At 54.3% G+C, this 15340-nt stretch overlaps 7 protein-coding genes across 7 annotated transcripts; 4 read left to right on the top strand and 3 right to left on the bottom strand.

Annotated features, from left to right (window-relative positions):
- Positions 1 to 721: 721 nt before the first annotated feature.
- Positions 722 to 3814, top strand: UMAG_02214 (uncharacterized protein; the record flags this gene model as incomplete). Its single annotated transcript, XM_011390254.1, has 1 exon — positions 722 to 3814. The coding sequence occupies one exon, from the start codon at positions 722 to 724 to the stop codon at positions 3812 to 3814; it is 3093 nt and encodes a 1030-aa protein (XP_011388556.1).
- Positions 3815 to 3942: 128 nt separating this feature from the next.
- On the bottom strand, positions 3943 to 5487 carry UMAG_02215 (uncharacterized protein; the record flags this gene model as incomplete). Its single annotated transcript, XM_011390255.1, has 1 exon — positions 3943 to 5487. The coding sequence occupies one exon, from the start codon at positions 5485 to 5487 to the stop codon at positions 3943 to 3945; it is 1545 nt and encodes a 514-aa protein (XP_011388557.1).
- A 919-nt stretch (positions 5488 to 6406) lies between these two features.
- On the top strand, positions 6407 to 7516 carry UMAG_02216 (uncharacterized protein; the record flags this gene model as incomplete). The annotated part of the gene is made up of 1 exon (XM_011390256.1): positions 6407 to 7516. The coding sequence occupies one exon, from the start codon at positions 6407 to 6409 to the stop codon at positions 7514 to 7516; it is 1110 nt and encodes a 369-aa protein (XP_011388558.1).
- Positions 7517 to 7633: 117 nt separating this feature from the next.
- On the bottom strand, positions 7634 to 10234 carry UMAG_02217 (uncharacterized protein; the record flags this gene model as incomplete). Its single annotated transcript, XM_011390257.1, has 1 exon — positions 7634 to 10234. One exon carries the CDS (start codon positions 10232 to 10234, stop codon positions 7634 to 7636), a length of 2601 nt encoding a protein of 866 aa, XP_011388559.1.
- A 1066-nt stretch (positions 10235 to 11300) lies between these two features.
- UMAG_02218 (uncharacterized protein) lies at positions 11301 to 12914 on the top strand (the record flags this gene model as incomplete). The annotated part of the gene is made up of 1 exon (XM_011390258.1): positions 11301 to 12914. One exon carries the CDS (start codon positions 11301 to 11303, stop codon positions 12912 to 12914), a length of 1614 nt encoding a protein of 537 aa, XP_011388560.1.
- A 5-nt stretch (positions 12915 to 12919) lies between these two features.
- UMAG_12099 (uncharacterized protein) lies at positions 12920 to 13447 on the bottom strand (the record flags this gene model as incomplete). The annotated part of the gene is made up of 1 exon (XM_011390603.1): positions 12920 to 13447. One exon carries the CDS (start codon positions 13445 to 13447, stop codon positions 12920 to 12922), a length of 528 nt encoding a protein of 175 aa, XP_011388905.1.
- Positions 13448 to 14200: 753 nt separating this feature from the next.
- Positions 14201 to 15190, top strand: UMAG_02219 (uncharacterized protein; the record flags this gene model as incomplete). The annotated part of the gene is made up of 1 exon (XM_011390259.1): positions 14201 to 15190. The coding sequence occupies one exon, from the start codon at positions 14201 to 14203 to the stop codon at positions 15188 to 15190; it is 990 nt and encodes a 329-aa protein (XP_011388561.1).
- Between the last annotated feature and the right edge of the window lie 150 nt (positions 15191 to 15340).

Genomic DNA, 15340 nt, shown 5'->3' on the forward strand with positions numbered 1-15340 from the left:
CGTTTTATATCGAGAGCGGAAGAACGTCCCAGCAGTGAACTGGCTAACAGGCGACAAGAGCTGACCGTAGACTACGATTGCTCAGACAAGGTTTGGATGTGCGCGTGTGTCGAGTGCCAAGAACCAAGCAAGCACCAAGCACCAACTATTCACGATTCTAAGCACCAAGCAGAGCGTGAGCGCACCGCAAGTAATCACGAACGTTAACACTTGGGAGTTCAAAGCCGAGAGAGAGTTACAGTCACGAGTGTGAAGCGTCGCTTCGCCCGTCCCACGTCCCGCTTTATCGGAGCATCTCCGCTCCATCAACGCCTTGTCGCGCCCTTGCACCCTAATCACGAAATCACGATTTCTCTCCACCTGTTCCACAATTCATGATTGGATTCCTCGGTTTACACCCGGCCGAAGATATATTAACCGTTTTCACTTGTATCGCCAATGAATAAGGTCTAGCGTCCCTCGATTGCAAGCTTGCCCAACTTGGCCGCCCGCTTTGGCTGCTTGCCCCACCCTCCCCGCCCCGTCACTTGGATCCTGATTCCTGTCAGTTTCGTATCCTTTGCGACTCTAGCCTCCTATCCGTCATTCACACTCTCATCAGTCACCTTGTGTAACGCCACACCGCACCTTTTGCTTCTCTCATCCAACCGGCAGTATCGCCCCAGCCACCAATCCCGAATGGTTGCCAGCTAGACCACCTCTGCCATTCCAGAGATTCAGTATGGCCGATTGCGATCAGGCGTTTACTCGCAAGCGCACCCTCTCCAATCCCTCTTTGTCATCACAGATTTACGCAAAGTACCCAAAGACAGCTGCGACATGCTCCTCGCCTACATCACATCCAGTCTACAACAGCAGCAGCAACAATACCAACAGCAACAGCAACAGTAGCGGCAGTAGAGGCGTTAGTCAGCGTTCCGAGTCTCACCCATTATCACCTCGTGACCGACGCTCCGAAGCACATCGGTGCGATTCCAGCTCACCGTTTCCCACACTTTGCGACCCTTCGTCGCCATCATCCGATAGCACACCGCGCAGCTCCTCGAACCCTTTCCCACGCTACTCTCTCGGAATACCCCATCTCGATGTATTACTTCCCTTCCGCGATGGCCTCGACCTCTTGCATGCTTACCACCAAGGGATCGCTTGGATCTACACCCCGGTCGATCGCACTACGCTCCTCGAGACGCTCGAAGAAGCCGAACGTCACGGTGCCGACTCAATTCACCCGCATCGCCTCGCGTGTCTCCTAGCAGCACTTGCGCTTGGTGATCTCTTTTCCTCTTGCTTTCCCTCAATACCATCTTGTCCTACGTCGGCGGGTCTTGCCGACAAGCCCAACAAGCGCGGTAGAATCTGGTTTGGCGTTGCTTCCGCCTGCCTTGCTGGCTCAAACAACAATGTCGAGCTCATGCATCATCCTACACCCGATGCATGCTCGGCCCTCTACCTCATGTCTACCTATCTTCTCTGTTCAGACGATGAAGAGCTCTTCCACCGCTCCCGCGGTCTCACCGGTCTCGCGCTCATCCTCGCAAAGTCCGCCCTGTTCCCTCTTTGCGTCGAGGCGACGCAAGATCCATCACGGTGCCAGATGGCTGCTCCCTCCGTTGCGAGCCAACACCAGGCAGCTGCCGACTTGGCTTGCGCCGCAACCTCGTCTGCATCACTATCATCCCCCACCATGTCCAGAACAGCCGCCATCACCGACCAGGATCGTCTTCACTGCAACAGGCTTCTCAGCGATCTCATCTTTCACCTTCGCTGTCAGCTCCTTACTTTTTCGCAACCCTGCAACGTCACTCAAAGCTCCTCGCCTCATGGTGGTCCTTCTCTCGCCACATTTGCCGACGTTCCAACCATACAGGCTATCTGGTCGACCTTTGGAACGCCGCTCTACACTTGTCTTGATGCATTTGGCCACCGCTACAGCCCCAACGTGTTTCACAATTGGAAACTCGGCCTTGCCGATCTCATGCAGCAGGTCTCTATCCTCACTCAACAGCCCATGTCGCTAGACAGTCGCAGTCAGTGCACACAGAACCCCGACCATCTAGATGCAACGCTGCTGGACAACAAAGCTATACATCCAAGCAGAGAGAAGAGGAGAATCACGCTCCCAGACCATGCTGACGTCGTCAAGCTCGATGAAAGGATTCGACGCTACCACGCCAGCTTGCCTGACTTTTTGCTTCTGCACAAGCCGCTCCCTCTCGAGATGGCAGGCAAGGTGGACGAGGACGAGCTGGCTCACATCATCTGCCAGCGTCACATGGCTTGCTCCATGGTCCATCGCATGCTCATGGCTCTTCATCGCCCATGGTTCTTGTCTGCACTTGCTGGTCGACCTCGTGCCTTTCGAGTCAACACGAAGCCGCAAGGACCAGCTTGCCATGCCCACGACAGCACAGCGGCGTCTCCAACTCTGGAATCTGATCGGAACAGTTCCGAAGCTAAAGTGGCCGACGACGCGTCGGGACAACACCAATCGCCATCCGCCATGTTTTCCCTTTCAGCTGTACTCCGATCAGCGACATGGCAAACAGAGACGTATGCCAGTGCCACAGCGTGTGCTCCACCTCAAGCACTGGCTTGGTGGCAATTGACCAACAATGCCCTTGCAGCTGCGATCGTTCAAGCTACGGCACTGCTTCGTCTGTCTTGTCCTTTGAAGAACAACGACTCGGTGGCCCCGCAACACTCGCCTCGCGCACAGCAAATCGGCACCGCTTCCCCCTTCCACACCCAAATTCGCAGTGACCTTGACAAGAATGTTTGCTCATTCCAAAACGTTGCAAACCGCTGCAAGCTTGCAGCAAAAGCGTTGCCCTTCTTGCACCGTGTCAGTTCGGCCATTGACTTGGGTATTTGCAAGTCTAGAAGCACAGCAGCCTCGAATCCGGACGCACTGCAGACCAGTATCGCTCAAAGAGAAGCCGACGAGACCCGTTCACGACCTTCACCTTCACCAACACCATCACGGTCACCGTCCTCCTCATACTCGTCCTCATCCGCATCATTCATAGATCATTCGGCGCCAACAAGGCCCAACAATGGTTCCGCGCCTTTCAAATGTAATAACAATCGCCTCGTCATCAGCAATAGCAACAGCAATAGCATCAGCAACAAGAACCTAGACAATCGCAACAGCAACTCGACCAATAGCAATCACCAAATCAACACTAGCAGCAACATTACCGACACAAGCACCAACGCGGATTCAAGCATCGACAAGGACGACGAGATGGCTTATCCACTCGACTCGGTTGTTAGCGGCGGCACTGATCGTTTACAAGCATCCGCCCGGATCGGCTCGACGACGTTCAAGGACAGGCAGCAGCCACGCCAAGGGACCGAAGCGCGACGTGCGTCTAGCGCCAAATCGGAGCTGGAGGCGGTTTTTGGGCCGATCGCATCTGGGCTTGAATTGTCTGGCACTTCGACGCCACGTCGCTCGGTCAAGCCTCTGTACCGGCAAAGCTGGGAACCTATCCCTGTGACGTCGACTGTGATTCGAGAAGCCGACGAAAAAGGGTTTCAGCTTCCAAGCAGCGATGATGCCGGCTCTTCTTCGTCGTCATCGGCAACATGCCCGCAAACGCCGAGGTCCACCACTCTGCATCTGAATGGTGGCAGTCAAACCCAGCAAGAATCAACAACAACCAACGAATCAGAGTCGCGCAAATCAAAACTTGCATCTCACCGACTCGGCGAGAGCAGAAAAAAGTCGAGTCCAGCTTCGGATGTGGTGCTCGAGTGCATCAGGTTCTGGCAGCCCGACATGCTAGCTCTAGCCTCTCCGGACGATACTTGAACGCGATACTGCGGTCGATGGTCTCATTTGGTGCAATCACAACATGTTTCTGTCTCGACGGTAGCAGCGTGGGCTTCGTGATGAGAAGCTACTTTGAATTGGGCATGTACAATTTGACGGATGGATGCTTACTCGAGGGCGGGAGCATCGAGACCAGCTTTCCAAGTGAATTTGGAAGCATAGTGATCTTTCCTGAGTGTCTTCTGACCTACACCGTAGAGCTTTTCCCTTGAAGTGATACCGATCTTTTCGTTGATACCGAAGCCTTGCTTGGGGCCATCGGCGACTTGGTCTTGCGCAGGCTGTTGGACTTGGGGATAGTTGTTCCAGACGACGCCTCGTTTTTCCAAGATGGGCACGACCAATTCTACAAAGTCTTGGAATGTTCCTGGGGCCAGCGTGTAGGCGAGGTTGAAGCCGTCGACACCGGCGTTGTCGACCCAAGCCTGGAGCTGGTCGGCGATGGATTCGGGGCCGCCGACGATGGTGGGGCCTAGGCCGCCGAGTTTGATTTTGTTGGCGACCGCCTTCTTGTTCCATTTGGGGACTGTGGGGTCTTGGGTGGCGAAGTTCTCGACGGCGGATTTGATAGCGTTACTTTCCGTGGCTCGGAGCTCCTCGTCTTCGGAATAAGTGGACAAGTCAATTCCGGTCCAACCGCCGAAAAGAGCCAGTGCACCTTCATCCGATCCGTGTTTCAAATAGTCCTGGTATTTCTCTTCAGCCTCGGCGTCGGTTTTACCAATGATCGGACAAACAAGTGCAAGTACCTTGAGCGAGGCAGGATCGCGACCGGCAGCTTCGGCGCCCTGCCTAGCTGCATCCACACGCTTCTTGGCAACTTCGGGCTTGTGCGCTGCGATGAAAATCACCTCGGCATGCTTAGCCGCAAATGCCATACCTGGTCCCGACGATCCAGCCTGGTAGATCACCGGCGTACGCTGAGCAGACGGCTCGCAAATATGCGGCCCAGGAACCGACTCAAAGTACTTGCCCTTGTGATTGATCTCTCGCACGCGTTCTGGACGCGTATAGATCGGTTTCCCGGCATCGTGAACCACCGCATCATCCGCCCATGAGCTTTCCCACAACTTGTAGACAACGTCCATGTATTCGTCGGCGACTTCGTATCGCTTGGCGTGCAAATCTTGGTTCTTGGCACCGAATTGTCGCGCCGCCGAATCCAGGTATCCGGTAACGACGTTCCATCCCACTCGACCGTTGGTCAGATGATCGAGCGTGGAAAACCTTCGAGCGAGTTCGTAAGGGTGAACGTACGAAGTAGTGGCTGTGATACCGAAGGACAAATTGGTAGTAGCTGCAGCCATAGCAGAGATGAGCAAAAGTGGATCGATCACGGGGAATTGAGCACCCGACGAAAGTGCCGCATCGAGGTTGCCGGCATACACGTCGTACCCTCCGAGGACGTCGGCGAGGAAGAGTCCGTCAAAGTGCGCCGATTCGAGCAGCTTGGCATGGTCGGTCCAGTAGGATAGCTTGTTGTGATATCGAGAACGGTCGGCTGCGTGCGTCCAGAGCCCCGGAGACTGGTGGCCTGAACAGCCCATCATAAATGCGTATAGGATAATGCGCTTCTGGGACGAGCCATTCTCGTTGACGTTGAGCTGACCAACAGCAGCCGCCGTATCGTTGGTAGCTGTAGGGGCCGACATGGTTTTGCGGAGAGCGACAAGATGCACACGAGCTGATTGATGGTGGAAGCCGAACAGAGCACCAGCGGACAAACAGATAACAGCTTCTTATACAAACACATAAATACATCTCCTGATGCTGACAGAGGACAAAACTTCCAACGTGCACAAACGGCCTATCTCGATTGAAAAGGAAAGAGCCGGAGAGGCAATCGAGTGCCCAAACGCTGCGTGCACTGTATGCTAAGTCTCCCACGCAGGCTGTGCGCAAGATCTTCCTGATGCGCTGATAAGAGGCACGAGTGACCCGGCAAGCTGAGGATTCACACCGAGAAGAAAGCAAACCGCGAACATCCTCACTCGTGACTGCTATGGCGCAATACCGACACAACCTGCGGGTGCAGCTACCACAGGATCTGTATTGCATGTCAAGTAGTGCTTGCTCTAGTGCTCGCGGGGAAAGCGAAAATGAGTGGGGACTGGAACAGTAGCCGAACAGCGCTAGCGTTGACTATTCAAGAGATGACGTGCTCCCAGAGTGGGCAATACTGGACAGCTTAGCGTAGGAGCGCACGCACGCCATTCTTGAGTAGGTCAACACAATCACAGAATCAATCATGAATCACGAATTTCCAGTCACCAGTCGCAAGTTGAAAACAGAAGACGGATCGAGATCGATGGACCCCGGCCGTGAATATTGCCCGATGTTGTGATCTGGAATGCTCTCCACATTTTCAAAGAGTCGGCAATTCGCCGTGACCATACACGAGTCAATAGCGGGCGCAGGACCAGCTCGTCACGGCCTTAGAACCTTGTCTTTCTTCTTTCACAAACGCACAGACACAGATACTCTTACACTCGTTTATAGGCCTGGACCATATAGAGGAGGCGGAAAGCGATGGCGTCGTCGGAAGAGGTAGGAGCAGTAGCGGCGGCAGCAATGACGACGGCGTCTGCTGCTCCTTCTGCATTGGTCGATTTCATCGCAGGTACCGCTGGCGGTATCGCTTCGTTGCTCGCCGGTCACCCTTTTGATACGGTCAAGACCCGGCTTCAGGCTCAGCCTGCCTCTAGCTCAAGTTGCAGCCTTCTTCCACACAAGCACGACACTCCGTCAATACGCTCGTCCACTGCCGCATCCAGCGCGTCGAAACTGGTTTCATCTTGTCGCATAGACTACGCTTCCACCATCGAATCTAGACATGCAATCCCAGCTTCAGCGGCTCACTCGACAGCCATCCAAATACCACACATGGCATCGTCTTCAACAAGGAGTGGTGGAGGAGCGTTCCACGTCACGCTTCCTATTTACCGCTCGGCCACAGACGCGTTTCGTATCATCATTCGGGAAGAACGGCTGTCCGGCCTGTACAAAGGTGTCACGTCTCCGATGCTCGGCGTCGCCATCATGAACGCGTCCATCTTTGGCCTGTACAACATCTCGCTTCGCTACCAAGAGTCACACCATGTCTTCTCCGACCACGCTATTACACAAGTGCTGATCGCCGGAATGCTATCTGGTCTCGGATCGTCGCTCATCACGTCACCGATCGACTTGATTAAGATCCGCGAGCAGATGGATACCACTCGCGGAAAAACCACATGGTCCGTCTTCAAGCATGTGGTCAAAACCGAGGGTGTGAGAAGAGGTGTCTACCGAGGTTGGTGTACCACCGCTATCCGAGACTTGGGTTATGGCCCGTACTTCGCCAGCTACGAATGGCTCAACGGTCAGATCCAGAGGTATACAGGAAAACCCTTGACCAACCTGGACATGGCAATGAGCGGTGCAGTCGCTGGTGTAGTCGCTTGGCTAAGCACGTTCTGGGCCGACGTGATCAAAACCAAGATCCAAGCTACGAACGGTATCGATGATGTGAGAGGACGCAGTTTGTTTTGGTCCACAGCCAAGCACACGTACAGACAAGGTGGGTGGAGAGCGTTTTTCGTAGGAGTAGGTCCCACCGTGTTGCGAGCATTGCCGGTCAACGCCGTGCTATTTGTGACGTACGAAGCAACCAAGGACCTGCTTATCTCTAGAGGGTTTTGATCGCATGCGATGCACTTTGTACTTGTACGTTTTGTCATTCATCACTCCGAACGGTGAACGGTAGAATACCAACATGTTATGCGCACAGGATAAGCATTCTTTGCAGTGTGCGTCGTCTCAGTGCTTGTGCAAGTGTTGTGCCAGTGCCTCGATATGCTGTGCCAGACGCTTTGCCTCGCTCTCCACGCCTTGTCCGTTATCCAGCGTGATGGCCTCCGTCACACCGGGCAGCGTAGTAGCTCCGTAACCCAGCCACCTGCCCGGAGCGGTGCCCAGATGCTTGTACCATTCTCTACCCTTCAGACCTTGCTTCGAGATGAAACCCTGCTCGAAAGTCTGCAACTGCTTGTTGAGCACTCGAATCTCGCCCAACACCTTCCAGATCTCCTTTTGCCAGTTAGCGCTCTCGTGCTGCGCATGGTGTTGTGAGTGCTTCTCGGCCAGCTTCAACAGCTTGGCCTTGAGGTGCGACTTGCGATGCTCAAACCGTCTCGCAGAAGCACCGAGCTCGTGAATCGAACGACCAAGATTCTTCAACCAACGCGGGTGTTTGGCACCGGCTCGCTTCGGGATACCCAGCTTCTTTGCAGCCAGCGTCTGCACTTTAGCCAGGTACTTGGTCAGCTCGGTTGCGTAATCCTGAACGTCAATAGGCGCGAACAATTGAGTGGACGACTGGATCGCCATCAAACCAACCAGCTTGGCCGCTGCTTCGTGGCGCTTAAAACCGGGATCGCCAAAGTTGTCCATCCAGTAGAAGCTGTCGTAGTTGGAATGGTACATGTAGATCGGATCTGTGGGAGCCCTCTTGAAGCCGAGATCGGTGGAGGCAATGCCGAGGTGCTGCAAGAACACCGTGTAGTCCGATCCGGAACCGAGAGGGTGGAATGCATTCAGGTCGATTTTCTTAGTAGGCTTGCTGGGATCATCGACTTTAGCAGCGACCGTCTGCACGAAACGCGAGAGAGACGGCGAAGAAGAAGCCTGCAACACGGATCCGGAAACCGAGACGTCGACGTTGTGGTATGCTACGACGTGATCGCGAATCCACTGCGCGTAGTCTTCGCCGAACTCGGTCGATCCGACCAGACCGTACTCTTCGGCATCCCAAGACGCAAAGACAATCGTGCGCATGGGTTTCCACCCTTGACGGTAAAGCTGACCGAGACCCTTGATAGCTTCGTGGAATGCAGCTGTGCCAGAGTTGGGATCGGCCGCACCGAACGTCCACGCATCTCGATGATTTCCGAGAACAACAACTTCGTCCTTGATGTGACCGGGAAGCACCGCGTACGTGTTCCAAATATCGCGTACTTTGAGGTCGACAAAGTTTTCCAGGTGCACAATATCGTCCGAAGGACCAGTCCAATATTCAACACCGTCGATAGCTCCAGCGAGACGGTTGTTGACCTCGCTAGCTTTGACGCCTTTGCCCTTGATCGATTCGAGCAGCACCTTGGCCTCAGAATAAGATAAAGGCAGAGAAGGGATCTTGGGCAGAGAGTCGGCGTCCTCGGGCTGCAATCGAGTTGCATTGCGGTACGAAGGCTGACCAGGAGTCGAAGGGTCGCCGGGGTAGAAAGAGAGTCCCTGCACGGATCCACGCTGCACAGCCGAAGGATTGCGTGCTGGGCCGTCCGGGTAGGCCTTGTGTCCGTTTGCCTCGGTAATCTCGCCATCCTCAATGGTGTCGGTGTAGATGATCACGCCGACAGCACCCGCCTCCTGGGCAGCACGCACTTTGAGACCGCGGAAATTGGATCCATAATCAACGAGCACGATCTTGCCCTTGACGTCGATGCCCTTGGCTGCGAGATCGGCAAAGTCTTGCTTTCTGCCCATGCCTGCGAAGACGACCTGACCAGAGACGCTGCCGGAAGCCGAGTAACCGTGGAAGAGAGGTACGCCACGCGAGCTGGTAGGATCGGCATCCAGCACGTCCTCCTTGAGCTTGGCCGTCCAATAGGGCTGGTCAAGCTGATCAGGCTTGGCGAGGGTAAGGGTCGAGTTGATCGGATAGTTGAGCCAAACAGCATAGGTATCGGTCCAGGCTCGAACGCCGTCTTTTCCTTCAACGCCTTTGAGGTAAGCCTGACTCTGGGAGGAACCAGCGTCGAAGACGAGATCCTTCAAGTTATCGGGTAGAGGCGCACCTACGAGATCTGCCCACTCCTCGAGAATCTGCAGAGCAGAGTGGTAATCACCTTGGGAACCAGCGACATGACTGACGTTGGTGTACCTCTGCAGGGCATCTCGTGCGCCTTGGGCGGTAGGCACAGCGAGGAAATCCGACTCAAGCTTAGCAAACCATTTCTTCCATCGTGCCTCGGGGGTCTCGTTACGAGCAGTAGATTGCGAGACGGTTCCGAGCGAGGGAAGAAATTCGGAACTTTGCAGCAGGTCAGCGTATCCTTGTACTCGCTTTACTGCATGAGGACAAGGACGAGCAGGAGCAAAATAGCCGCTGCCAAAGTTGGCAAGCTCGGCCAATCGAAACGGCCCCCAAAAGTACCAAGAAATGGCCAAAAGCACCAGTAGGGCTCTCCAACCGGTCAGAATAAGCTTCCTACCAGCCAGGCCGAGTTTGATCTCGACGAAGCTGCGGCTCTTGTCAGAGGATGATGTAGTTGAGGATAACTTTTTGTCGACAAATTCTGCATCGAGCTTGAGCGGCGCCGAAGCCAGGGGGTCGCGGTTGACAGACTGATCACGAAACATTATCGAAGCTTGGACACCGAGATGGTGGTTTGCACTTCGAGGGAAGGAGGAAGGTCGGAGACGCGAGGGACGTGTGAAGGCGGTTCAGAGAGACTCGATGTCGCAATCACGAATTGTGAATCACGCCGTGACGCCCATGCGCAACTGTCTCCTCAGCACAACCTCACATTTTATCAGTTTCCCCTCGTTCCCGGTGGCTTGTGCCTCGTGCTTCTATTTCTACAGTCCTCAGCTCTTGACATCTTAGCCGTCTTCGATTGCTCTTAAGCTATAGTTAACGTTAGTCTCTGCTCCTCTTTCCTTCACTCAATCTAAACGTCATTTCGGGCCATCCGTGATTGAGCGTGTGGATGTGACAGTGAAGCCGCCAGAAAGAATTCACGAATATACACCGTGCAAATCGCCGTTTGGCTGTCAATTGCTGTAAATCGGCTTTGCAATTCCACTGCGCACTCAGGGCGGCTACCCAAGTTTCGTGATCTGACGTGCGACTCGGAGAAATCACGGATGGCGCTCATCCGAAAAGGTAAAACAAAAAATTCAGAGCTGCACAAGCACTTTGCGAATCGCGAAATCGTGAAGCGTGAATCGTGATTTTCGGCTATTCTGCTAACACGAAATAGTCACGAGCGTTGTCCGAAACCGACTGCCTCTGCGAGGTGCTGCAAGAGCCGGAACAGAGTACAGTGCGCTCATCGTGCATCACGGATTCACCATTTGCATTTCAGTGCCGATGTTAGAGCTCTTCTCCCAGCTTGTTAAGCGATTTTACACATCGGATTCACGATTCACGATTCGTGATTCACTCGTGATTCGTGATTCGTGATTTAGCAATCGTGAATGTGTCAGATCCTTTCTTGCTCTTCGCTTGTACTCGACTGCACGCTCATCACAAACACGAAAGCGGCACAAAGCACGAAGCACGAAGAACGAAGCACGAAGGGTTCCGTGGTCGCACCTCTGACGACGCTCTCTCCTTTGCAAGCTTGCTCATCAGTGACCCGCCATTCACACCTGGCAACCTGCATGGCGCTGCCTACCAGTGCGAGGCTGAAGTAAGCGCAGCATGTCGAGCGTCGGAGCGAGGGCAACCTCGTCAGCGCTCGCATCCAGCTCGTCGTCCAAGCTCGCGCACATCCCCGGTTGGACCGTCATCTCACGCTATTCTCGTTCACACCGCAAATCGACCTTTCTCATCGGCGTGTTTACCGGTCTCGTTCTGGGTCTTGGATCCATCACATCCGTCTTTTTCTTTGCAGAACGACGTGAACGCAAACGAAGACGCAGAAAGTTGCGCTCCTACGGACTCGACGATGAAGACGAAGAGGAGCGTCGACGGCGCGAGCTTCGTGGGCGCGATCCAATCCAAATCCGGTCTGGTCAAGTGGTGAGCGGTGTCGAAGGTCTAATCGGAAATACTCCGCTCATGCGTATAAACAGCCTCTCCGAAGCAACGGGCTGCGAGATCCTGGGCAAAGCAGAGTTTCTCAACCCTGCCGGCTCACCAAAGGACCGTGTAGCATTGCAAATTCTCAAAGACGCTGAAGAAGAAGGCTTGCTCTACCCGCACACGGGCAGCTGCATCTTTGAAGGTACAGTAGGAAGCACCGGTATCTCACTAGCCACTCTGGCGCGAGCAAAAGGGTATCGCTGTTCAATTGTCATTCCGGACGACGTTGCACGCGAAAAAGTGGAGCTCCTGGAAAAGCTCGGTGCCGAGATCGAATCGGTTCGACCGCGAGGCATTGTCGATCCACGACACTTTGTCAACGAAGCACGTGCTCGGGCCGAAGCGTTTGGCGAGGTCGAACTCGTTGGTCCGCATCCGAATGGTTTGGGCACGTCCCGATATGCTGGCTCGGACGCAGGACAGGGGGAAGAGTACGTTCATCGCCATGACCTGGTTGTTTCCTCCAGACGCGTGCCGAACACCGATGATGCATCCGGTATTGTCAACGAGACCCAAGCACGTGGCTTTTTTGCGGATCAGTTCGAGAATCCATCCAACTTTTGGGCGCATTACAACGGTACTGGACCCGAAATCTGGCGCCAGACGGGCGGGTTGATCGACGCATTCGTCGCGGGTGCGGGCACGGGCGGGACGCTCTCTGGATGTGCAGCCTTTCTGAAACGCGTATCATGCGATCCGGATGAGTCCCAACAAGGAGGAGGTTTCATCCGACGTCCTGGATCCGCACAAGAGGTCAAAGTGGTGCTGGCCGATCCGCAGGGTAGTGGGTTATACAACAAGGTTAAATACGGTGTCATGTACAGTGCCACCGAAGCAGAGGGGAAGCGCAGGAGGCATCAAGTGGACTCGGTCGTAGAAGGGATTGGCATCAATCGCATCACAAGAAACTTGCAGATGGGATTGCAGTGCATTGACGACGCCGAGAGGGTCAGCGACGATGAGGCGGCGCGCATGGGAAGGCATCTGATCCTCAACGATGGACTCTTCCTCGGCTCTTCGTCAGCCGTCAACTGCGTTGCTGCTGTCCGAACAGCACTGAAAATCAAACGCCAACGGGGCGACGACCCACCCCCTGTTGTGGTCACTGTACTCTGCGATTCGGGCTCTCGCCATCTGTCCAAGTTTCACAACGACGATGCACTCGTTCGTCTGGGCGTGTCGGATGCCGGCAGCAGTGACATTTCTGACATCCTCTCTTCCATCGATTAGAATATCTAAGCAACGACAACGTTGTACTGCTTGAACAGATATCTCGCTAGGCTCGAATGCTCCTTCCACTGCCATTCTTTGGCTTCCTTGACATCGCGCTGTGCTGCACATGCCGTCGCGGCTCCTTTTGACGTGATACGTTGGACCATATCGACAAATTGCTTGGCGCCCGTCTTGCCATCCAGCTCTTTCTCAGCGTAAAGCTCGCCGAGGAATGGGTGGGAAAACTGATTGAGCCACCATTTCGAGTTCCAAAAATCGCCTTCGCGCCGATGCAGAATGGAATGGATCAGGTTCGAGTCGCGATTCGAGTCGTCGTCCTGGACGAGTGAGTGTGCGGATTCAATGTCGTCGTTGAGCAGATGCAGGATGCCAAGCACAGGGAGTGGGTGAGCGAGAGAGGAGATGATGGGTTTGACTTCGGGTGAGAAGAGCTTTTGGGGTCGAAGCGACGGTAATGAAGCTGTATCGCGTGTGAGCAGGGCTTGTACCTCTGCTGGTAGTGCCTGCGAAGTAAGCGTTGAGCGTGGCATGTTAGCTATCTGGTCCAAAGTCGAGGTGGTTGATGCGATAGAACTCTTGTCAACGTGGGGGAGAGAAAGGGGGCATGCCTACGTACTGTATTTGTCAACGTTGGAACCTCGACTTGGGTTCACACTCGTGACTACGCTTTGCGTTCATGTTCCGAGATCCACGGTTCTCACAGTCTTTTGTTTGAAACTGTTATGGCGGCTTCACCAACATTCATAAAGCTTGGACGCGGGACATGGTGCAAACGGTACAGACCACCTCTTGAGGGACCGGTGCGATTCGGAAGGACTGCTTCAGCTCGAGGTCCCTGCTGCTCCACATTGCTCTGTACCTGACGTGTGAGAGAGTTGTGTTACAGATACAGTCACCCAACGTTGAGCATCACTTGCCAAACATCAATTGTCTCTGGAGGCATGTCTGTCAAGCGTCGTGCTAGACACCATGGCACAACTCGGAGACAATGCGGATAAGCGCAGGCATGAATAACGCTAACAGACCAGGAAGGCTTTGCGGGCGGTCGAGCATGTGAACCTCGAGCCTATGGAAGGTGTAGGCTAATAGCATTACGGTCTCTATCTGAAAGCGATCGTGTGAGCAGGGGCAAATGGGCAGCAGCTGGCGAGAAGGCCCATCGTGAATCACGTATGAATCCCTTTTGGCACAGCCCTCTATAAACCCTCTAAACCACCATTCTGAACAACCTCATCACCGTCCTCTATCTGATCTCGCCGCGACGATATCAATTCCTACTAATCATGACCAGCTGTTTGCTCCAAGTCGTACTTGGGACCGCGCCCATATTCGCGCAGTTCTTTCTAGTCATTTCGCCAGCTTACCTCCTCTGGAAGGTGGGTCGCGTACCTGGAATTGCCATCGACATTTCTACGGAATCGCTTGTTCTGCTCATGGCTATCCATGCCTATCGCTACCGAGACATTTACGCCAACCCGCTCAGCAGCGACCATCTCGGCAAGTTGCTTCATCTCTTCGGTTTCGGCTTGCTGGTCTTGACCGTCAATTATTACCAGCGACGTGCGACTCTTTGCCAGCCGCCAACCGATGCGCTCTACGTTGAGGAACAAGTGCATGTGCAACACGATAGATGGCACGAGACGAAGCAGCAGGATGAGGAACAACAAGTTGAATCGCTCGTCACACTTGGGTCTGCCGAGACCGCTGTGCAGACCAGCGCACCATCTGAGCGGAAGCGTGTATGCTTTGACCCCCGGCTCTTCGCCTCGCTCGTCATTTGGCCTTTTGTAACCACACTCTACACTGGTGAACACTCGCTTCTGTCTCGTGTCATCTCGATGTACTATGCCGAACCTCTCAATCCGTTCTGGCCCGACTTGGCCATCCAGCTCGACCTCTTGTTTACGTTGCTCGAGCTTAACGCGCTCGTAGTCTTGCTCGTGCGCTTTACGCACCAGCGTCGTGTAGTGCTCAATGTTGCATCTCCTTCAGCGCACATCGGTGCGATGGGAATCGACACACAATCGCTCAAGCCAAGCCTGCCAGTCCCAACTAGCCTGTGGATCTTCACGGGCGGTCTCCAGCTCAGTGCCGCACTCACCCTGCTGACTTTGGTCGATGACCTGGTTTCGAGTATTGCACACCAACGTCCACAGGCTGAACGCGAAATACTCATCTTCCACCTCGTGGGTTACTCGATGCAGCTCCTGATTTGGTTCGGCTTCTTCGTGTTTAACCACTTCTCCATGGCTCGCATCATCCAAAGGCGGTAGACACTGAGCAACAAGAGCAGCAATCACGAATTCCAACACTGGACCGACGAATAGCAGTGTGTTGAATGAGCCATCACTTTGTCGTACTTTACACTAGCGTACATCCGAACATATGGCATTATCTAATGCTGTATGCCACTCCATCTTTAA

The sequence above is a fragment of the Mycosarcoma maydis genome, chromosome 5 (assembly GCF_000328475.2).
Source record: "Mycosarcoma maydis chromosome 5, whole genome shotgun sequence".
Classification (NCBI taxonomy): Eukaryota; Fungi; Basidiomycota; class Ustilaginomycetes; order Ustilaginales; genus Mycosarcoma; species Mycosarcoma maydis.